This window comes from Crotalus tigris, unplaced genomic scaffold, assembly GCF_016545835.1.
Source record: "Crotalus tigris isolate CLP2741 ecotype Arizona unplaced genomic scaffold, ASM1654583v1 scf7180000024506.7606697, whole genome shotgun sequence".
Classification (NCBI taxonomy): domain Eukaryota; kingdom Metazoa; phylum Chordata; class Lepidosauria; order Squamata; family Viperidae; genus Crotalus; species Crotalus tigris.
The window spans coordinates 997,692-1,021,106 of record NW_024100678.1 but is presented as its reverse complement, the minus strand read 5'-3'; the positions used below and the strand labels follow the sequence as shown (position 1 = coordinate 1,021,106).

Sequence of the window (23,415 nt, the reverse complement as noted above, 5' to 3'; positions counted from 1 at the left end):
CTAATGTTCAAAAAGACTCTGATATTTGGAGCCACTTGCAATTCATGGTTATTCATTTATTTTCACTACTTTCTGCTCTTATCATTCAATGTAGGACACACAGAATTATATGGGGGGGGAACAAATATAAATGTATATCTGGATTTGAAGGGAAAAAAGTGATTCTGAACAGTGTGGAATCATACATCACACCTGATGGCACCTGTTGAATTAATGGGACTTCTTCAAGAGTGTGACAAGAGCACTGTCACATATTCTGAATCTGCTTTCCTCTCTTGAATCTGGATTTAATCTGAATCTGAATTGTCTTATTAACTATAATTATAATACTGCTGCTTTTGACTCCCTTTGTTAGATTATTGTAGTGTTGTAAACCTTACTTACTGTCCAATCCTTCTTTGTTGACAATAGTTGTAGTCCCTCGTGCTTCATAATATTGTTGGTTACTCATCAACGTATGCATGCCAAGAATAGCTACATGAGAGAAGAAGAAAAAAAATCAAAGAAAACAAAAGTTAAATAAATGTATAGATTTGTCGTTCCTGAGAAAGTGATAATCTGGCCAAGACACTCAGAAGCCTAGAAAAAAATGTGCAATAATAACAATGATAAAATATTTATTTTGAAAGACAATATTGAGAAGATCCATTGAAGCTCAGCACAACTTGTATGTTCAAACAGGATGTGCTTCCTTATTTCTTCATGATGCTTTGGCTAATTAGATGGGGCTTTTTTTAAGTAAGGAGCAACATGCTACATTGGATAATCAGTTAATCATCCACTAGCAGTGGATTCCTAACTGATATGACAATGACCTGCATATCCTACTAAATGTAAGAGAATTTCACTGCATCCTCCCAATATGGGAAAGAGGACTGTGATGAATACAATTCTCTTCACTGCTTGGCAACTTGCTATCATATCTCTTACCAAGTGAGCTGTATGCAGTTATGCATTACCATTTAGCAAAGCCTCAGTCGCATTTGTCCTCTGATTCCAGTATGAGAAGAATCTGAGCTACTGCCAAAATCTGCAAGGGCTTAGTATATATAGTCAGTTTGATGTAATTGTTAAGGCATCAGAATAGAAACCAGGAGGCCATGAGTTCTAGTCTCACTCTAACAAAGCCAGCTTTGGGCTAGTCGCCTTCTCTCAGCCCTAGGAAGGAAGCAATGGCAAACCACTCCTGAAAAACCTTGCCAAGAAAATTGCTGGGACTTGACCTGGCAGTTTCCAAGAATCAGACATGGCTGAATAGAAGAAATACACACATACAATGAGTTGTCCTTTTGCTCTCAGAATAAATAAAAGCTTACTTAATCACAGAGTTAGTCCATGCCTAGGATTTTATTCTGACATGCTTTCAATAACACACACACAAAAATAATATCTTATAAAGCTACATCCACTCCTAGATTAGGAAACATGCAACATTCTGGACAGCTGTATGTTAGGAATATAGTAAGTTCTCCAGTACTACAAGTGATAATTGCATATTTTAGCCAGTTATTTGTACATACTGTATATGTTGTAATCAGCACCATGTCAGAGCAGGCATTCCAGACTTGCATTTGAGTGAAAATTAAGTGGCTCTTTTCTAAAGCACCGGCTGCCACCTACAATTTTTGTAAATCCTTAAAAAAATATTCAGTTATTGGTTGAATGACTAAGACCACAATCCCAAACAGTACTCATTAGGGTGCAGGTGATGGAATGAAATGTATTCTTGTTGATTCAGGAGAACATAGCATTTACAAATGGTTTTCTCTTTATATAAAATATATATTTATGTATTTAATTTGCTTTATTATAAAAACTAGCTTGGATTATGCTCCCTGAGTTCTTTTAATAAGCAGCAAAAAGCTCAGAATCAGATGTTCAGTTACAAAGGATCTGTCTGTCTATCTTGCTGAAATGTATCTTTTAAAAAAACCTTGTATATTTTTTTAAAAAAATGCAACCAGATATATTTTTTAAAAAAATATCAAATAAAATAATTACATAATATTCATTTTGTTTCTAGTCTATGACTTCCCAATTAAAGTTTCTTAAAGAAACATTACTAAGTTGAATTGGTCTCTTGTAATATCCTAGAAGAGGGATAGAATCCATTACAGCACATCTTACAATAGGTTTGATGCCTTATTTTTCGTTTGCTTTGTGTACTAATGAGGGCTATGGAAGTTTCCTACCAGTTGTGTCTCATGGAAATATGTCCTTGAAGTGCTATACACTTCTCTGGCTGGTTGTACAGGGCAAGAAAAACTTGATGATAGACGAACCTTTTGGACATGTGTCTGTATACACCCATGTCTCCACATTATCTGTTATCTATTCAATTAGGAGTCTTAAAATGTTGAGAATCCTAAAGTATATACTTGGAAAAATCACTGCTTAGAAAAATATGCCAGCAAATAAGAATATCAAGCCATCTCTTGTAAACAGCAGCCATATGTTTTCACTAATCATCTTTTTCACTTCTGTATGGTTTTAGCCCAAGAATCAATGAGGCCTCTCCTTCTAAAACAATTTGGAAGAAATGCCTGCCTCTCTGGTTGGCTTCTGGCTTACTGGTGCCCTACTTCCACCTCCTGTGCTGTACGGAGATAAAGCTTATTTGACTGGTTTGCCCTAAGCAGTATATGGGTCCAGACGGATTCCAGAATGAGAGTGGGCAGTTTGGCAGAGGCCTTGGTCACAGCTTGTAATGATTGGATCTTGGACCATGTTGCTCTTTGTGGCCTCTTCTTGTTTGTCAATTGTGGACTGCACCTTGGCTTACCAAGGAACTCCAGAAGATAAAGCTCCCAAAGAGATAGCTGGAGCCCCATTGGAAGAACTTAGAGAAGCAAACTAATGAAATAGGTAAGAGTCCATATCCGGGATTATCTTGTGGTGATAAGGCAGAAATATTTCTCTGACCTTATTGTATCTACCAATTGGACAACTGTAATGTTCTTTACATAGGGATGCTCTGGAAGACCACTTAGAAACTGTAGCTAGTCCAGAATGCAGCACTCCAATGTAGGGTACACATGTTATGTTCTGCAAGCTGTGCTTGTGGCCAATAGATTTATGGATGCAATTCATGATGCTGGTTATGACTTATAAGTCCCTTCATGGTATAGGGCTATTTGAAGGGCTGCCTATCTCCAATGATCTCTGCCAAATATACTTATGCAAATTATTTCATTATATTGTAGTCTTCCAAGTAGGTAGTCCTCGACTTACGGCCACAATTGAACCCAAAAAATTATGTTAAGGTTGTTAAGTGAATCTGGCTTCCCCATTGACTTTACTTGTGAGGAGGTCACAAAATATGATCCAAGGAAACTGCAATCATCATAAATACATGCCAGTTGCTAAGCATCTAAATTCTGAACACATGACCACAGGGGTGCTGCAATGATTGTAATGTGAAAAACAATCATAGGTCACTTTGATTACATACTTGTAACTTCAAAGTCACTAAACAAATGGTCATAAGTCAAGGACTATCTGCATACACAGCATATATTGTAATCTACTCACTTGAAGTGTTACAGACATAGGATTTGCTATGTGATATTATAATTTATCCCAAACAATTGATGCAGCATTCTCTTCAGAATAAAACTGAAAAATCTACTCAATCTTCACATCTAAAAAAGTTTACTCAGAGGGTACCAAGTCTGATAAAAGAAAACTGCACTAGGAAACTTAACAGCTGTCATTAAGTTCTTGCATTTATTTCATTAAAACAAAGCAAGCTCTCAACACAGTGACTCATGCAAAGGTTTCACTAATAGTTTGTTTTGTTAGATAGCTCATTCTGTTACCTTGGCACCAGAAGCAGTCATAGGAATAAATATATTCAATTCAAAGAGATAACAGAATTACTCAGACCTAGCAGAAAACTACTGGAGGACAAAGTAAGACCAGAGTCATGCACTAAATATTGTGGATGAACAGTGCACCAAATTGCCAGCACAAATATGGTATGTAGATGTATTTGTATGCAAATATGCATAAGCAGTTCTTGGAACTCAAGTATTGCACATGTATTTGTTTTTGGAAAGGGCGGGGAAAAATCTATACTGTCTTTGGGTAGAAGAACCAATCATTGCTTTTTATAAGTATGCAGAACTACTCATGAATAATATCCCATCTTGGCCTATGAAGCATAAGCTTGGAGTGCATTTGTTAGTGGCATACGCATGTGCCATTTTAACACATTGGATTCCTGGCAGGTCTTTATTCATGAGTGCATAGGGGGTGAGGATATTCCACTTTGCCAGTCTGCATGTTATAAAGAAAATGCAGAAGCCAATGAGCAAGCCTTTGGTGGAAATTCCAATTCACAATCCAATTTGTGCAAAAAGAATAAAATGATAAAGCAGCAAAATAGTTTTGGATAGCGTGGAGTGCAGCAGGCCTAAGGCAGTCTTGCATTCCTAAAGCAGGACTATGAGGTCACCAGCATGGTTCTCTTACAGTCCTTCTGCAGCTTCTGCTGAGATGGATGATGTCATGGAAATATGAGAGGAAGAGGCAGCGGGCTGGAAAAAACAGACATAGTCAAAGCGGGAATGGGTTGCTTCAAGGAACTTGAGCTGAATAAAGGGAAGGGGATTTTAGTAAAATCAGAGAGAGGAGGGTTAATTCACACTTTTGGAGAATAAAGCCAAGCTCAGATAAGATGAAATGGTGAAAAAGATAGCTCTTAGTCCCAGAAGAAAAGGCAGAATATGAATCTAACAAAGAGATACATGCTGGTTTCTTATGCTTTCTCCACATGAACCTGGGTTGTGACATCATAATGTGCCATGTTTGCTTAAATATATTTATTTTGCTGGACAGCCATGACAGCTGCACACTGTCCTCCCTCCAGTTGCTCTAGTCTAGGCATTATATAGAGGAAGAGAAGAGCTGACCCTTTTATAGATTATAGAGCATCAAAATATAGACATTTGGATTGAATGGATCATTCAGGAAAAGGGGATGTCCATCAAATCCAAATTTCCATCATTTGCTTTGATTTATCTCACTTACATACTGTAACTATGTAACTGACAAAACAAGCATCCTGTTATATCTTGAAACTTTCAATTTAATGGACAGAGCCAAGGTGAAGTCAAAACAAGACAAAAATGTTCTCTGTGTACCAAGCCCACCAAATCAAGGATTTACTGTATTTTAATACCAAATTTACTTTACCCAGGAGGCAGCTTCAATATGCTTCCCTCATACTGTAAAATTTCTCCCTGTATTGTTTTCTATATTTGAAAAAGTCTAGTTTTCCCCCAGTAAAATAATCCAGTTATCTCTCCTTTCCTTCTTAGAGAAAGTTCAATGATTTCCTGCTTTCCTAACTTTCTTCACAGCTTTTCAAATCCTTGTCTTACTTTACACTTCTTGTGAAATTAACTTACTATGCTGGGAAGATGGGAAGGCATTAAATGGATCATACGTTTCCTCCCATCTCAATATCAGCTTTAAAAAAAACCAGCCAGTCTTCAGAAATAATACTTACCTTACACCAGTGTTTCACATTGGTGCTAGCTGGGGAATTCTGGGAGCTGAAGTCCACACATGTTAAAGTTGACAAGGTTGAGAAACACTGCCCTACATCCTTCCCAGCTTCTTCTCAACCAGGCTATCTGGATTACAAATGGCTTATGCAGTTTTATAGCAGACAATGAACTGTTGTTTGGAGGGGGAAATAAGAAACCACTATATATATATTTTTTCTTTTTGTGAAGCAGGCTTGGCTGCCCAACCACATATATTATCCTCAATTGCTTTCCAAGCCTTTTTAAAAGAACTATCTTGGCAAGCCTAACAAAACCTTGTGTGCAGAAGAGTAGGAAAAGTTGAAAGGAGAAGGAAGGAAATAAGCAGTTTGTTTTGCCATTATTCTATTTACTGCAGGCAAAGGACTAAGCCAAATATTTGTATCTTTCAAACTGAGTAATTGAGACTTTAGCCTATAAGCTTAAGCCTTCAGCTGCTTACTCTGCTGAACCACTGCAGTTACAGCAAGAAGAAATAAAATCTGGTTGTCAAGCCCCTGGGCTTGCCATGGGCCGGGAGATGGGGAGCACGCAGCAAGCAGCCGACCAACGTCTGCATGAGGGCCTTGAGCACCACCCGGCTCCCGACAGTCAGCTGGGAGTCGGGTCAGCGTCCAGAGTTCGGTGGAGAACTGGCAGGGCCGCCACACAATGCCCGACCCCCGACAGTCAGCTGAGAGTCAGGTTGGCGTGTGCACATCAGCCGGGAGTCGGTGGAAACGCCATGTGCCGCCCGACTCCGAAGATTGGCTGGGAGCTACCCAGCCTCCGCGTGTTGGCCCAGCTCCTGGGAGTCAGCTGGGAGTAGGCCCGGCTCCCGGCCAGCAGCTGGGGGTCGGCATGGCTGCCAGACGCCGCGGGTGCCTTCCTCCGAGGAACCAGACGCCGGAAACGTTCCCACCGCCAACTGGACAGTTGGGCTAAGCAAGCCGGACGAGGGGGGGATTCTACCTCACCTTGGCTGCCTCTCCCTCCCACCGGGCTCAGGGGGGAGGAGGCAGAGTGCTGCCTGGTTGTCTGAGAGAACAGTTGGAACAGCAGAGGCTACGTGGGTGCGTCTGGAAGGGGGGGAATGCTGACACTGAACTGCGCCTTTTATCCATACGGACCAGATGCTGGCTTGCTGACTGGGGTGGGGTTGGTGGGTGGGGCACATCTATGTAAAGCACTGGGAGCAGTTCACTCCCAGTGCTGACTTCTTCTTTGCATTAAAGTTTGCTGGTCACCTGTTCCTCCTGTGTCTGGAGTTTGTCGGCAACTAGCAGAGGACAGCTGATACTGGTCAGTACAAGAAGGGTGAAAACAATAATAACACACACAAAGAAAGCCTTTATTAGACTTTCTTTCAAATAAGAGCCACTTATATCATAGACTGTTTTCACATATTGTGTTTGTTAGTGTGCTATGTGAACTAGGCCATTGTTTATAACTCAAACATGTTGTGTGAACCAACCAACTGTGGCTTAATCAACAAGTTAGGGCAGAAAACTATATCAATCTAAAATTAGTTGTTTCCATTGCTGATCCTTGCTATGGTGTTTTGTTTTTTAGTGTCTTTTTCACAGCCTTGACTTCTAGTGATTTCATGGACAAGTCAAAATACATTTTTAATACTGGAATAGCTAAGTGTCAAACTCTCACATAGCTAAACAAGATCAAGGAAGCAAGACTTACATATATTTCAGGAACTTCAATGTTAGTCTGGGGTAATTATACAATCTTGTAAACTGTAAAATGAATTTTCTATTTACAATGAGCCAATTAGGATGGAGGTTTTTCTGAACATCTTGAAATGCTTCTTCCAAGGTTTCTGACCACCCAGGTTAAGTTGCCATTTATGAAAATTACAGGCTATCTTTTGATTGTTTGTGTCTGTGCTCTTTCTTTCTAGGCTCTCCACAATTTCTCACATTAAGAAAGATTTAAGTCTGCCTCATTCATGGATGAGGATTAAAAAGAAGATAACATCATGGTGGAACCACAGTATAAAACTGTTGCTATGGCAAGTTCATGATGTGGTTTGATGAAAGAAGAGAAAGAGTTTAAGAATTAAAGTAGCTGTCCCTCACTTCTAAGTCACTAGAATTAGCCCTGTGAACTTAAAGATGATTTTCACACCTACACATTCCTACATTTTAAAAAAACTTTGGCAGAGAGGAGAAGAAGATAATTCTGTGCTATTATAGGAGAGAAGCATTCAGCGCCATTTCCTAGATACCGGTAACAACCTTTGTTGCAAATTTACAGAATGATTTCTCCATTCTCCTATGAGACTGAATACAGTCCCAGAAAACGAAAAGGTACAGATTGAGCATCCTTAATATTTCAGAACAGTTATACCTGTTTTCAGCTAAATATAACCATAATAAAATAAGTTTACTATACTCCCTTCCCCCATTCTGATTCTTTCATGCACAAATTCTCCTAAGACTTTTTAAAATCTAAATTTTTAATTTAAACATTCCAAATTTTAAAAAATTCTCCTAATGCCGAGAACGCGAAGCCTTTTGGAATAACGATAATCGCAACAACAACACAGCTGACACATTCAGTAACTGCAGCTTACCAGCAATGTCGCAGAGTTCAGCATCGGAAGCATTTGCCAGAGCTTCCTCCAGTTCTGGTTCCAGAGTTACACTTTCCAAAACTGGATCAATAGCTTTCTGCTTGGGGACCCAGATTTTTCCTATAAATACATGAAGTGGTAACAGCTTCAGCTCCATTCCAGCAGGTTGGTAATTAGATACATTTTAGTCTAATGCAGGAATAGGCAACCTTGGCTCTTTTATAACTCGTGGACTTCAACTCCCAGAATTCCTGAGCCAGCATGGTTACCTACCCCTAGTCTAATGGTTAAGGCACCAGCTAGAAACTGGGAGACTGTGAGTTTTAGTCCTGCCTCAGTCATGAAAGCCAGTTGGGTGACTTTGGGCGTGTCATTCTCTCTCAGCCCAACCCACCACATGGATTGTTGTTGTGGGGACAATAGGAAGAAGGTGTGTTGAATATGTTTGGCATATGTTTGAAGTATTTGTAAAAAGAATAAAGGAGGATATAAACAAACAAACCAATACATTTTACTCTCCTAAGAGCCTACCCAAGGTGGTTCTTTCATAGTTCCTAACTTTTCAAGATTATAAAAGAAAGGGGGAGAGGCATCGGCAATGAGACTGCTGTATGAAAAGTTAAGAAGTTAAACTCTCCCCTTCCCAGTTAAAATCATCCTCTCTATCTACCAATAACTCATAGGAAAATAAAGGTCTTAATGTCTCTGTCTCTGTCTCTGTCTCTCTCTCTGTGTGTGTGATTTAGATCAGGTTTCAAGACTCACAGTGCGGTTGCTAACCTCACACTTAAAGTAGAGGTTGGATTTTATGTAACACAAAATCAATTTTTACAGCATCCTACTTCTAAGATGACCTAAATGTGACTAGTACTGTATTCATTTAAAAATAGCAATGGCATGAAGTCAGAGCGTGCCTTCAGGGGTCTGGCACCTTCAGTGATATCCCAGGCCTTTCTCCAAATGTTCATTCACTGTGGGACGTGCTTATTCAGGCTTGGCCCTTTCAACAGGAAACCAAATTCCTTCCTCATATTTTCACACACACTTTTAAAAGTAAAGTTCTATTTGTTTTACTTAAGGAAAAGCTAAAAGTCATTTTTTTCACTTGCAACTTATAGCAATTTTAACACTCATTCAACCACTGTTGTGCTCAAATAACAGCAGGGCTTTTTTCTCACAGAACGCCCAGAATGGCACCTTTTTGGGATGGAACCTTGTAAGGTAGGCAAGGCGGGTTGTATGACGTGTGTGAGTTCTGGCACTTTTTTTTTTTTTTTTTAGAAAAAAAGCACTGAATAACAGTAACAATGAGAGGCTTTATGTCATTTTAGTGATTAATGAACGAGATTCAGAAGATGCTTTAAGCAGGTTCTGCTATGGAAATGGCCAAAATATACTTTGAGTAGTGCTTGACTGCTGATGAATGATGTCCATGTAACTCTCTTAGAACAATATAAAAAGGATTTGCCATGGCCTTTTCTTGATTTTTTTTTCACTGTCTAGTCTTGGGATTCCCTGGAGTATTAGCCAACATAACCATGTCTAGCTTTGGTGCCCAGAGAGGGCCAGTCAGGTGCTGCAGGAAACACACAAAAAAGCTAGTTGAATAAGTTCCAAAACTAGTGAGAAATAGTGGGGGGTGTTGGTGGTTAGGCAAAGGATCTTTCATTTTTTTTAATTGAAAAGTTTTATAAAAGTTACAATATACACCCCAAAAACCACCCACTCTAAACCCCCCCTCCCTCCCCCACTTCCCAGAGCTGAGTACAGGGTAACAAATATAATAATCATACTCTAACTAACATTAGCCAACTATGTAAATAACCAAGTCCATAACGCGCTTTAACTCCCCTTTAACATAAAAATAAACAAATTAAAAATAAACATAATAATATAAACAAGTTAATATCCTAATTCTTGAACAATACAATATCCAAATTGTTAAACAATATTAATACTAAAAATAATAATAAAACTAATAAAAATGAAAAGTCCTTCATTTTAAAAACAAAATCTCAGGACAAAAGAAATGTGTGTATGCAGTGGTGAAAATGCCATCTTTACTGCAAAATAAAGGGAAAATAAAGATTATGAAGGGACAAAATTAGAACAGTTTTGTATTTCTTTGCCAATTTTTTTTTTCTTGCAAAAGAGGACAAAGTCTGTTTTGGGTTGGTTTGTTTTGGAATGGAAAACAAGAAAGCAAGACATAAGATAGGACAAACATAAGGAAAGGGGTTCCTTTTTATAAAACAATGCAGTCAAAAGGGGGGGGGGAATGGGGGAGAAAAGTGCTGCTCCAGGCGTGAGATGTGACACTGGAGCTATTTTTGTTCCTGCTTCCTATGAAATGGCATGAAACAAAAGACAAGGACCAGGCGGTCCAGCTGGTTGGTGGAGCAAGACTAAATTTAGGCTCACACTGAAGCAACTGTTCCTTTTCTCATGAGGGTAAAGGAAAGAAAGGACAAAGTTATAGAAGAAGGGCTTGCTTCTAAGGAGCATTAGCCATACAATCACTATTCTAGTCCTTGAAGTAGATTTTATTTTAAAGTAAAAGGCAATACGAACATAAAATACAATTTCAACTAGCCACAGCCATCGCACAGTGGCCAGCTTGCCATGGCCAACGGGACAATTCACTGCGGGGCAACTGGCCACTGGAGAAATGGTGGAACAGAATCATTAAAGAACGGATGCAAAAGGAGGGGCAAAATGAAATGTGAATGACAAAATTTAAAATATTTTTTTAAAATTATTTTAAATAATTATATAAAATTGTTGAACTGTCCCGTGGCAACTCGGCAGCAGTGAGTTGGCCACGGCAAGTTGCCCGTGGCGATTTGTCCCATTTCACTTTTGGGATGTATTTAAGAATATCTTTAGGCTTATCAGTATGGGAAGCACAATATAAAACTGTATTCTTGATGGTGCATGGCACCTGCAGAATTAGATAAAGCGTATTTAAAGTTATATTTTAAACAATGAAAATATTGATCAGCCAATGCAAATTTACTTCGTAAGAAATGGAGATGCCTGATAAAGAGTGAGTATTGAAGGAAATAGTAAATACATCATAATTATTAGAAGTAGCATCTTCCATTGCTGCCCTTCCTTAATTTGACAAAATTCATGAACTTATTAATTATGGCTAAATAATGGAAAGATGTACACCCTCCATCAATAAGAGACAAGTATCTGTAAATTGGCAGAAATGCCTAATTGGATATAAAATTAGACCAAAGGATTCTGGAGAGATTATTTTTATATCCTGTTGAAATTTTTATACATTCTTAGAATGCCAAGTTAATTATTTATTTTGAGATGTCTATTTCTGTGGCTTCACTGATTACTGATCATCTGTTTTTCTCTTAAACATAGATCCCTGGGCAGGGAATGAGATGAGGGAGGGAAGGAAGGAGCGAGCGAGAGAGGGAGGGAGGGAAGGAAAGAAGGAAGGATGGAGAGGGATGGAGAGAGGGAAGGAAGGAAGGAAGAGCGGGAGGGAGGGAGGGAGGGAGGGAGAGGAATTTGAACAGGCATTGTTCGCATGACAAATACACCTGCTGATATGCCATCTTCTATACAACTGTTACCTAATAGGGTGGAACCACTTCACCAATCTGAGTTGGGCAAGTTAGACCTGGTTCTTTTCAGGCAATCCCAGGATTGGAAACTAGAGGGGGAAGTCGAAACAGCATTCCAGAAAGCAACAGCAAACAACTGCTGAATTGTTGCCTAAAATACAATTACACATCCATGAAGTAATCAATATAGGGGCTCAACTCGAGGGTGACTTTTTTGTTTTACACAACAGTTACAGGAGCTCTATCATCGACTCTCTCTCTTTTTGCATTAAATTGCACTATCGTCTAGTGAGATGTACACAAAATAGGAAATTGTGGCTTATTTTAAAACTTTTCTGTATCGTACTTTTTTGGTCCACATTCTTATTAAACTCAGCATACTTAATCAAAATAAAAGTCTAAATATTAGTAGTGTAACCTCCTTTTCAGATTATATCAAGGGCTAATATATTCCAGGAAGCATTTTAGAGGATTTAAAGGATGATCTCTGAGTGGGAATAAAAATGTTAAAACTCAAACTCTATCTAGTCCACCATCTTGTTACAGACAATGACTAAACTGATTACTTTGGAATGCTTCACATAACCTTTGCTGGCATGGAGGTGTCCTTGCTACTCAGCATTTATGGGGATATAAAATAAAACAGAAATAATAATAATAACTACTACTGCTGCTACTACTACTACTACTATTACTACTTGAACATCGGAACTGACAAAATTACCAGCAGTCAATTGCAAAAGGCAGCTTTACTTGGAAGATCTTACATCCTGCGACAATACTTTTAATATTATTAAAGAAAATCTGCCTATCTCAGGCCTTGGTAGACAAAAATGTCAAATTCATACTAAATATCTGGCTGTATGACCAACCATAACTTATTAAATTTATATATTGCCCAGCTCTTAATGAGTCTGGGCAGCTCTAATGGATAGTGGATCCAATTCCTGTGGGCTTATGTAAATATATTGATTCACCCAAGCTTTTGCATCTTGTGTTGGTCTGCAAAATGTGTGAGGAAATATTTGAAAGAATAACATCCCAGGGATTTAGCAACTCTATGTAAACAGAGCCTGAATTTCAATCTATGTGCTCCCCATCTTCCACTCACAATCCAACTGGAAGTTCTTCTGAGCAAACATTACTAAAATGAATAAGGTTCTGTTTCAATAGGATTTTCAGGAGAATGTCTCAAAAGGCTAAACCATATGCTTGTCAGTTACATTTATTTATCTATTAGATTTTTATCCCGCCTATATTTCTTTATAAGTAACTCAAAGTGGCAAGCATACCTAATACTCCTTCCTCCTCCTATTTTCCTCACCACAATAACCCTATGAGGTAGATTAGATTGAGAGAGAATGACTGGCCCAAGGTCACACAGTTTGCTTTTATAGCTAAGGTGGGACTAGAACTCACAGTTTCTCAGTTTCAAGTCTGGTGTCTTAGCCACTAAATCAAACTGACTCCTACATATTAGTACATATTACAGCTACAATCCTATCTTGGATTTTGAATCCCCAAACCCACTGAACATGCAAAATATATAACAGATGCACCTTAGAATGAAAATGCTATGGGCAATCATTGGTCAGCTTCATCTAAATTCTAGAACATACATTCCCAGGGGGAAAAAAAACCCCTCAAATATCATTGACACCTGTTAATCTCCTACCTCTTTTCTCTCCCGTGAAGGGAACCAGATCGTCTCGGTCTTTGGTGTCATTTGCCTGCTTCTCCAAATGTGCCAGAAGAACATCTCTATTAAAAGGGCCTGTGGGTGTTTTCTTGGTCTGGTCTTTCTGTCTCATTCCTGCAGGTAATATTGCATTCTATATTTTGGAGGAAGGAGAAAAAACATACAAGCTCCATGATCACCACCCATCACCCTATCTTTTTTAATTAAATCTCCCTGAACCCCCCACATGCTAGCAGTGTCTAGCTATCAAATTGGAATAGCATTCACAAAATCATAAAATATGTGAAGAAAAGTTAGTTTGTTCAATTGACCATCAAGTTAACAACATTTAAAATACCTATAGAGAAAAATAACAAAAAATAAGGAAAACAAACCAGAAGCACAAAAGCATAAAAGACAAGATAACAAATCAATCAAATAATCCTCCATGGGCTCAACTAACCTCCCATCCTTCATCCCTGAGTTACAGCCAGGGATTGAGAGGTTCCCAAAAGTCCAGCAGAGTCAGGACCAAATTAATCTCAAGTGTATGATGTTCCAAAGGGTAGAGGTTATACTAGACATAGCACATTTCCTGGATCCTGCAAGAGAACATTCTCTAATCAATCGGACCAAGAGCATGCCCCTTCTGTCAAACATGATGGGCCAACTGGAGCCCATTGGAAAGAGAAGGCCCTCAGATAAAATGGCACAAAGGGACAGGACAGGTGGCCTTGACGCAAATATTCAGAAATGGTTCAAAAAAATTTTGGGGGGCCAAGGACAACAACATTCCTTTAAGTCCTGGGAACAAAGATACTATTAAGAAGAAACTGCTAGGTGCAAACAACCAAGTTCACACCTGAAAGTTCCAAATTACTGATTTATTGTGCAAGCCTCTGCACAGGAAGATTTTCAGATTAATAGTTTGCACCTGGGTAAAACTAGATAAGAGTCAAAGGCATTCAAGGAGGGTTGGACTTTGTCCTCTTTTGACTACATAGAGACTCTAAACTGATGCCTCGCTTGACTCCTCCTCCTAGCTCTGCCAATCTCTCTCTTCTACAGAAACTCAGGCTGGCCTTCTCTGACTGAGGGAGTTTAAGAGAAGGAGAGAAAAAGCACAGTCAGACTTGCATGTTTCTGTTATCATAGCCTCTCCTAATAAAGTATAATTCTATAATTCCTGTGGAGTTGATTTTCTGGTCTGATCTTGTGAGAATGATCTTGAGAGACTGGAAGAAGAGCTGCAGCCTAAATAGTGGTCTGACAAATGAAATTCTGAGTGCAAAGGAGGAGAAGTGGTGAAAGCATCTCCAAAGAGACCTATTAACCCTCACCTAGATATCAGGTGAGTAAAAGTAAGGAATGGAAGAAGTAACCTTATAATAAAGATAGAGCTAGTACTTCTGGCTGTAGTTCAGTCTGAACTACCCTACAAAGCTAACAGGTGTACCTTGTGTGGCTGACAGCCAGTCCCATGCCATGAAAGTCTAGGAAACCACCGGCACCTTGAATTTATTTATTTATATAGATGCTTATCTCATTTTTTATATGATTCTAGATAGTTTACATTTCTAGAGCCATTTTGGTGTAGTGGTTAAGGCATCAAGATATAACTAGGAGACTGGGAATTCTAGTCCTGCCTTAGGCATGAAGCCAACTTGGTGACCTTGGACCAGTTCCTCTCTCTCTGCCATAGGAAGGAAACAATGACAAATTACTTCTGAAAAACCTTGCCAAGAAAATTGCAGGGGCTAGTCCAGGTAGTCACCAAGAGTCAACCCTGACTCGAAGGCACACATATAAGCAAGAAAGCAGATTACAATAAAATAAATACGTTAAGTACACAATATAAAAAAATAAAACACATAGCCGTTTGGCATTTTCCAATGAATTACTGGAATTACAGCCAGAGGTATATTTGGAGCCAGTGCAATTTGTATATATCTATAATCGCTTGTACCACTATATTCTGGACCAACTGCAGCTTCCGGATGTTCTTCTAGGAGAACCCCATTTATTTATTTAGACAATGTATGTGGTGCCTTGAAGCCCCATGAAGAACATATTAATCTGCTCAAGAGATAGCTAAGCATGAGTGAAACATGGACAGTATTGGCTGGCACAGGAAGGAGCATAATTGACATACAACACAAAGTTGTGAATAGGCCTTCCTGGCCTCCATTGCTGCCTAATTTTCAAACAGCAGCTGTGAATTTAGGAAGACTCCCCATTGTTTGTGTTTGGGGAAATACAACACACACACACACACACATCCAGAATTAAAGATTGGAAACCATCAATTCAGGAGACCCTACAATCCTCAGCCACTCAGTCTTGTTAGGATTGAGTTTAAGCCTATTCTTCCCCAGAGCCTCCAGGCACCCAGTTAGAACTATTCTTTAAAATACTTACATCTGGATCCAGTTCTAGTAGCTCATCTTCTAGAACATTAATCTCCTCTTCTGTCAATGCTCCAAGGATCTGATCTTCATCTAGATCTCGGTATTTCTCTAAACCTTGTCTGTATGACATTTTGGAGAATTGACTTTTTGATCTTTTCTGGATCTTCTTCTTCCCAAAATATAGGACCTGGATGATTAAAAAGTTAGAAATATTGAAACTTATGTTGCATGATGGTAGGATTATAATAATACAAAAACCAAGTTGATCATAATCACTAGATGGCAGCATAGAGATACAGAAAACCAGCACCCAGAACAAAAAAAGAACCAATGAGGGATCAGCACTTCAAAAATTACTGATCAGGATTGGTCACAAAGAACCAATCAGAGACCTAACCACACTGACCTGCACCAGTTGGACATCTGCTTGGCTAAATAGCAATTAAAAGTCAGGCATCTGATACTGGTAGAAGCCTACTCAATCCCTGTATTCCCTGATCAGTTGCCTGTGGTTTGTTTCAGCACAGAGGTTCCCAACCCACGGCCCACTAACAGGCCATGGGCTGTTCAGAACTGGGCCATGGAAGCAGAGGGCAAGCACGTGCATAGCTCCACTTGGTTGAACAGCAGGCAAGCTTGTGCACACACAAAGCTCCATTTGTGAGAACAGCGGCTACGCATGCCAGCCTCTCGTGCAAAAGGAGCTGCATGTGCACACGTGTCCACTGCTCATGCAGAACCATCCCCACTCCCCTCCCCCCTGGTCTGCAAAGCTGGAAAGGTTGGAAACGGCTGCTTTAGCAGACCACCTTACATCTGAAGATGCCAACCACTATTGCAGGGGCAACATCAGGAAATATGTTGTCTTGACTGTGATCACTAAATCCTGAAGATCAACACTGTCCATCTCCACACTGCCCAAGTGATACAGGCCATGAAAGGCTACACCAGATACAGAAAAAAAATTAATGCTTTGCTGAAATCTGTTTTCTGTATAGGTAGTCCTCACGTAATTAGGATCGAGACCTCAGTCACTAAATGGTCATAAGAAGTGATATCAGATGACTGCACTGACATGCTGCAGTTCTGGCAGTCCCATACAATCATAGCATCCTGCGGTCATGTGATTGCCATTTGTGACCTCTTGTTGGCTTCCCCCTTGACTATGCTTGGCCGGTAGTGAAAGTTACAATTGGCAATCACATGATTATGGGATGCTGTGACAGCTGCAACTATGGGGGGCCCCATCATAAATCACCCACCTTCACTACCATTGTAACTTTGGTTCCTGAATGAGTAAGTGTATGTGGAATGAGGACTCTCTGTTTACAGCCGAAATATGATATCCTTAATGGCAGTTCAAGAAGTCAGTTTGGTGTAAAGGAATCGGACTAAAAACCAGGAGATTGTGAGTTCTAGTCTTGACACAAATCCAGCTGGATGACTTTAGGCTAGTAGTCACACTCTCTCAAACTTCGGAAGCAGGCAATGGCAAACCATTTCTGAAATTGTGCCAAGAAAACTGCAGGGCCTTTTCCATGGAGACCCCAGATGTCAAAAACTGCCTTGAAGTCACCAATAAACAAAACATTTCGCTGTAGAATGCAGTTTTTTAAATGTATCAATAAATATAAAAATGTGATTTACCACCTAGAACACAGGTCGGCAACCTGCGGCTCCGGAGCCGCATGCGGCTCTTTGAGCCTTCCCCTGTGGCTCCCAGCCTCCTCTGCCTTTGCAGAGAGAGACAGAGACAGAGAGAGGCAATTGCGCTTCCCTGCTTCTCTCTCTCTCTCTCTCTCTCTCTCTCTCTCTCTCTCTCTGTGTGTGTGTGTGTGTGTGTGTAAAAGAGAGTGCACTCACAGTGTTCTCCGAGGAGCTGAAAAGCTTACTGGGCGGAGCTCCTCCCTTTGCTGCGTCTCTACAGGAAGCAGGAAGCAGGAAGGGCAGGAAAGAGCTAGCTAGCCCAGCAAGGCTGACTCAGGAATTCTGGGAGTTGAAGTCCATGAGTCATAAAAGAGACGAGGTTGCCTACCCCTGAGCTTGCTGGACAACAGCTTGAAGCTTGCCAGGTGAGCAGCAGATAGGAGGGGGGGGAGAAAGAAAGAGAGAGAGAGAGAGAGAGAGAGGGAGGGGGAGAGAGAGAGAGAGAGAGAGAGAGATAAGAAAGAGAGAGAGAAAGAAAGAGAGTGGGGGAAGAGGAGTGGCAGACCAAGGGCAGATAGAGAGGGAGGGAGACAGAGAGAGAGAGAGAGACCCTTTTGACATCTAAAATGAAGATAACACTGCATATATCCTTTTTTTACCTGTGTGTGTATGTAATTTTATTCTCTTAAAGCATTCTCTTTATCATTGTTTTAATAGTATGGATATTCCCAAGAGTCATATTTTTACTTTTATTTTTAATGTGTGTGTGTGTGTGTATGTATGTACACACACACACATACACCTATAATAAAGGTAAAAAAGGATATATGCAGTGTTATCTTTATTTTAGATATCAAAAGGGTTTTGCGGCTCCCGGTGTTTTGTTTTTGGTGGGAAACGGGCCAAGTGGCTCTTTGAGTGTTTTGGGTTGCCTACCCCTGACCTAGAACATATATCAGATCTTTTTGGCTTGACAATATTGACAATAGCAAATTTGATATCTTATTAAATATAAATGTTGGTTCAATTTTAAGAATTCCACTGCAGGTCTCGTGTATTTTTCACCTAATACTATTGTACAGTAAGTTCGGCAACATGTTTTTGGCCCTTATGACTAAAGATGGGCTGCCCAACCCAAAAAAAGAAGAAAAAGATTGAAGAGCTCAGGAGAGAACAAGGACAAAAAGACAAAACCAGCAAGTACTTACAGACACCCAGCTTATACAAACAAAACTCAAGAACAAAACTGCCTGTCCCATTTAATCAAATACAGCCAAATATTCCAAATAGAGCATATGAGAACTGTAATTAGGAAGACAGGTTATAAATCTTAAATTGTCTAATCTTTATTAATAGTCAGATGGGAACTGGCTGATGTGCCCTTCTTTGCTGGCAGTATTCAAGTAGAGGAAGGCTAACCATCTGTCACGGATGCTATAGCTGCAAGATTCCTGCACTGAAAAGGGAATTTATTTATTTGTTTATATTTCATATTTCTTTATCTGCCCATCTGCCTTAGAGTGGGGCTCCAGCTGGTGGAATTGGACTCTATCAGTGTTTCTCAATCTCAGTAACTCCCAATAATCCCAAATCAGCCATGGAGTTGGAGTCCACACAACTTAAATTTGCTGAGACTGAGAAACACTGGGGTAGCGTTCTCCAATGATGTAATTGTTGAAAATATTCCTCTTCCTCTTCTCCCCAGAGCAAGCCTCCTTCATATGGTAGCTGAAATAATATACAATCTGTATCATCCTAAATTCACAAAAGGTTTAGAGTTCTGCTGCCTTTATTTTAAGGCCCAAACTGTATCCTATGGATAAGTTATTACCCTAAAAATCCTATTCCTGGGCTGTTAAGAGCAGCCTGATACATAAAAATTCAATAGATGAATATTTCCTAGCTCTTACTTACAGGCTTACTTACAAACAATATATTTACTCACGTATGCTGAACAGTTGGTAGAACCAGCTTTTTTCCCCCTCAGCCTATATTTTCACCCTAACCCTAATGTATTGGGTTAGGGTGAAGCTAAAGAAAATAGGAAGAAACCACAGTTTCTGTAAATGTGCAAGAACAGGTCTTATAAAGCTGATAACCTAAGCTTGCCAGCAGGTTTCCTCATGCAACATTCCGTCTTGCAGCATGGCAACCCACCCACCAGTCACATTTTATGACTCAGTTTCTCGGATTGTCAGTTATTATGTAAAATAGAACAGGGAATACTTTGCCAAAAACAACATTAGGTTGGCTATAGTCCTGGGTAAAGAATAAAAAGGAATGTCTTTCATCAAACAATACCTTCTCCCGCTCATTTATAACATGGATATGCACAATCATTACCTTATTCTTATCAAAACCAAAACCAACTCAGTTAGGAGAGTCAGGATAACCTTCGAAGGCCCAAAAGGGTTCTCCACTCATGTGACTGACGGGGCATAATTCCTCAACCTTTTTAGCCCTAACGTGAGTAGAAAGCAACTGATAAGAAACTGTTACTAAAAGTGTGTGTAGTACCTATTATCTGGGATGCTCCAGGAATTTTGGAGTGTTTGCAGAAGTTCCCAGTTTGCTTTTCAAAATATTCATAGTTACTGTTATTGATTTCTGTACTTGTTATAATTTATATTCTGCCTTTCCTCCAAACAGCTCAATGTGGTATACAACAGTATTTTTCAAACTTGGGAAGTTTAAGACTTCTATAGGCAGAATTTCCCAGTCAGCAACAGGTTACTTACACCTTAAAATCCCACCCACCCAACCATCACATTCTGACATATAAGTAGTCCTCAAATTACAACCATTCATTTAGTGATCACTCAAATTTACAAAGGCACCCAAAAAAGTGAATTATGACCGTTTTTCACACTTAACCACCATTGCAGCATCCTCACACATGATCCAAATTTGGATGCTTGGCAAGTGGCTCATATTTATGACCTTGGGGTCCTGTGATCACCTTTTGTGACTTTCTGACAAGCAAAGTCAGCTGGGAAGCCAGATTCACTTAACCACAGTGATTAATTTAATTGTGACAAGAAAGGCTGTAAAATAGGGCAAAACTCACTTAACAATGGTCTCACGTAGCAATAGAAATTTTGGGGCTCAAACCCTCAAAAGCCAAAGGCTACCTGCACATATGTTATCTTGAGATGCAGTGACTAGCCTAGCCTAGCCTAGCCTATATGTGGGTAAGATACTATTAGCTAAATATATTGTTAGAGGGGGATCATCTTTTAGAAACATCCTCTTTGTGTGCTGTGCAGTATCAGAGGAAGGAACCCCAAATCTTTGCAACTTTCCTACTGATGCCTTGTCCTTTTAAACAGCAGATGCCCTGAGCTTTACAACAGGCAAAGCTTTCTCTCCCTCCCTCCCCCCCATTACTTAACTCTGGGGGGGGAGGGGAGAAAGGACATTTCACCTGCTTTATTTCTAAGCTCCAAATTCTGACCATGGAGGCAACAACCTAACAGCCACGCTTCCATGCTCAGCTACCTCCATGGATGCACACCCTCGGCCAGGGCTAGGAGGCAGAGAGGCAACTGCTTCTACTTTGCCCAGGGCAGAAACTTTCAGCCATGTCATGGGGAACTAGAAACTCCCAAAGGTTCTCCTCTCTGCCATGCCCCCCCCTCCCCTCGCTCTGTCCCTCCCAGTTCCACCCCAGCCCCCCAAAAAAAACCCCAGCAGCGAGAGCAGAAGTAGCAGCTATTTATAGGCGACGCTCCTAGGCCGGTCCCCTTTTGGTGGCAGAGGAACGCTTTGGCCAGATATGGCTTGAGGGGCTCATGCCAGGGCTCCTGAGGGAACTGAGAAGTAGAGTCTCAATTCGAGGGGCACCAAAGCTTGGGCACCCCCAATCCCTGCCGCCCACTCTACCCGCTTATATACCTGTTGCCACTGCAGGCGGTGGGCTTGTGGAAGAGGAGGGCGCACGCCGCCGGTCGCGAGACGGGTGCCCCGGAGAGGAGCTCTAACGTGGCGCAGAAAGCAGACGGGGGGACTCCCTCCCACCGCTACTGTCACTCATGGAGCTGAGGACGGTGAACGGGAGGCCGCCCCCAGACTTCACTGGAGCCGCTGGAGCCTTGGCTGAGGGGTCTCTTCGTTGCCTGCGCTCTAAGCGTCCGGGGCGGGCGTGTGCGGAGGAGAAGCGGCAGCCAAGAGTCGCTGTGATTAGAAGAGCGATTCCAGGGTGGGCGGCCAAATACTGCATCAAGGACTGCCTGGTTGCGTGGCCGTAAATAGATTCAGGTCCTAGCCTGGCCGGCCAGGAATGAAACAATTTTCATGTATTTCGTCCACTGCCACTCTTTGCCTCATTTAACAAGCGGTTCCCATGGGTATATAGTTATGTGCACAGATCGTAGGCTCCCAAGATTGTAATCTGTGCAGGCTGGTGACAAAAGAAGTGCAGGCTGGTGACAAAGAAAGGGCGAGCATTTAAATGATTAAAGCTACTCTATAGCTGCTCATGAGCTTTTTTGAAATAAAATGAATTATTCATGGCGTTTAAGCCACATTATTTTGCATATTTTTCTCGTTTTTACTGGGAGTAAAAAGTTCTCTTTTTTTCAACTGGGGCCTTTCCCCACTGACATACAAATAAGTGGAACTTTTTTTTGTTTCTTGCCATATCTCCACAATGCCTCAATTTGGATCCAATTAGTTTAAATTGTGCATAATAATAATAATAATATAAAAAAAAAAGTTGGAAGGGACCTTGGAGGTCATCGAGTCCAACCCCCTGCTCAGGCAGGAAACCCTACACCATTTCGGACAAATGGCTGTCCAGTCTCTTCTTTAAAACTTCCAGCGTTGGAGCATTCACTGCTTCTGGAGGCAGGTTGTTCCACTGGTTAATTGTTCTGACTGTCAGGAAATTTCTCCTTAGTTCTAGGTTGCCTCTCTCCTTGATTAGTTTCCATCCGTTGGTTCTTGTCCTACCTTCAGGTGCTTTGGAGAATAGCTTGACTCCCTCTTCTTTGTGGCAGCCCCTGAGATATTGGAACACTGCTAGTACTTTTCTCCTTATTCTGAAACTTATTCTGTAACCTTGAGATGTGCAAAATCTGTTAGGCTTTATCAGCTGTTGTCTTCTACTTAATCATGCAAAAGTTGGTCAGCAGTGGGGAATGGCCTTTAAGAGTATGTTATGGTGCTGTGCATCCATTGTAAAAACTGTACCGTGACAGTTGTATCTGCAATGATTGGACGATATTAGAAGGCATCATAAATCATTAGTGAGGAAATTAAGATTGCCTAAGATTAAATCTTAATATAGCTTCTACTATTTGTGTGCTTTGAGTCATTTTTTAAAATTCCTGTTAACTGCCCAGGCAAGTCCTGCCATTGTCTGCTTCCTAGGCTTGTGAGAGACGGACTGGGCCAAGATCACCCAGCTGGCTTTAGGCCCAAGACAAGATTAGAATTCAGTATCTCCCAGATTGTAGATTGATGTTTAATTGCTATATCAGACGGACTGTACTTGCTCTTGATGATTTAAACAAAATTCTATCATACGGCAATCTAACCTCAGACACTCCTGTCACATAGTGTGTCACCCAATGATTTTAACAGGACTCTTGTAAGGAGGAAAGTATCTCTCTATTAGGAACCTTCCTCAAAATAGTGCCTGGGCATTACTTGAAAGCTTGCACTCTTTGTGTTAACATACTCCAAAACAGGATGAATTTTCACCTTTAAAAAAAGGATCTCACTAGTTTGTGTGCTTTACAGTATCATAATTGTGGAATGTTATTTGTAAATGATCTTGGAAATGCAATGAAAGGACAGTACAAAAATATTGATAATAAATATGCACCTGAACCTAGAATGGGCTAATACTGGCTAGCATGGGGTTTTCAGTAGCCCATGATACAAACCCAGTAATAGCTGCAAGAACTTCATTTTCTGTTTGAAGGATTGGATTAAAAGCACAAATTATTTAAAAAAAAGTTTAAAAGATTTGTAT

At 40.4% G+C, this 23,415-nt stretch overlaps 1 protein-coding gene across 3 annotated transcripts in view; it reads right to left on the bottom strand.

The window, feature by feature from the left end:
- The window catches only part of TMOD1 (tropomodulin 1), a 32,582-nt gene extending 10,951 nt beyond the window's left edge, over positions 1-21,631 (bottom strand). For 2 of the 3 annotated variants that reach the window (XM_039333613.1, XM_039333614.1), the window contains exons 1-5: positions 21,333-21,631; positions 15,802-15,978; positions 13,381-13,537; positions 8,119-8,238; positions 385-474 (exon numbers count right to left, since the gene is read on the bottom strand). In XM_039333613.1, coding sequence (XP_039189547.1) covers positions 385-474; positions 8,119-8,238; positions 13,381-13,537; positions 15,802-15,921 — 487 coding nt within the window. In that variant the 5' untranslated portion in view covers positions 15,922-15,978; positions 21,333-21,631. The remainder of the gene's footprint in view (positions 1-384; positions 475-8,118; positions 8,239-13,380; positions 13,538-15,801; positions 15,979-21,332) is intronic. The other variant, XM_039333612.1, reaches the window with a different exon arrangement.
- Positions 21,632-23,415: the final 1,784 nt, after the last annotated feature.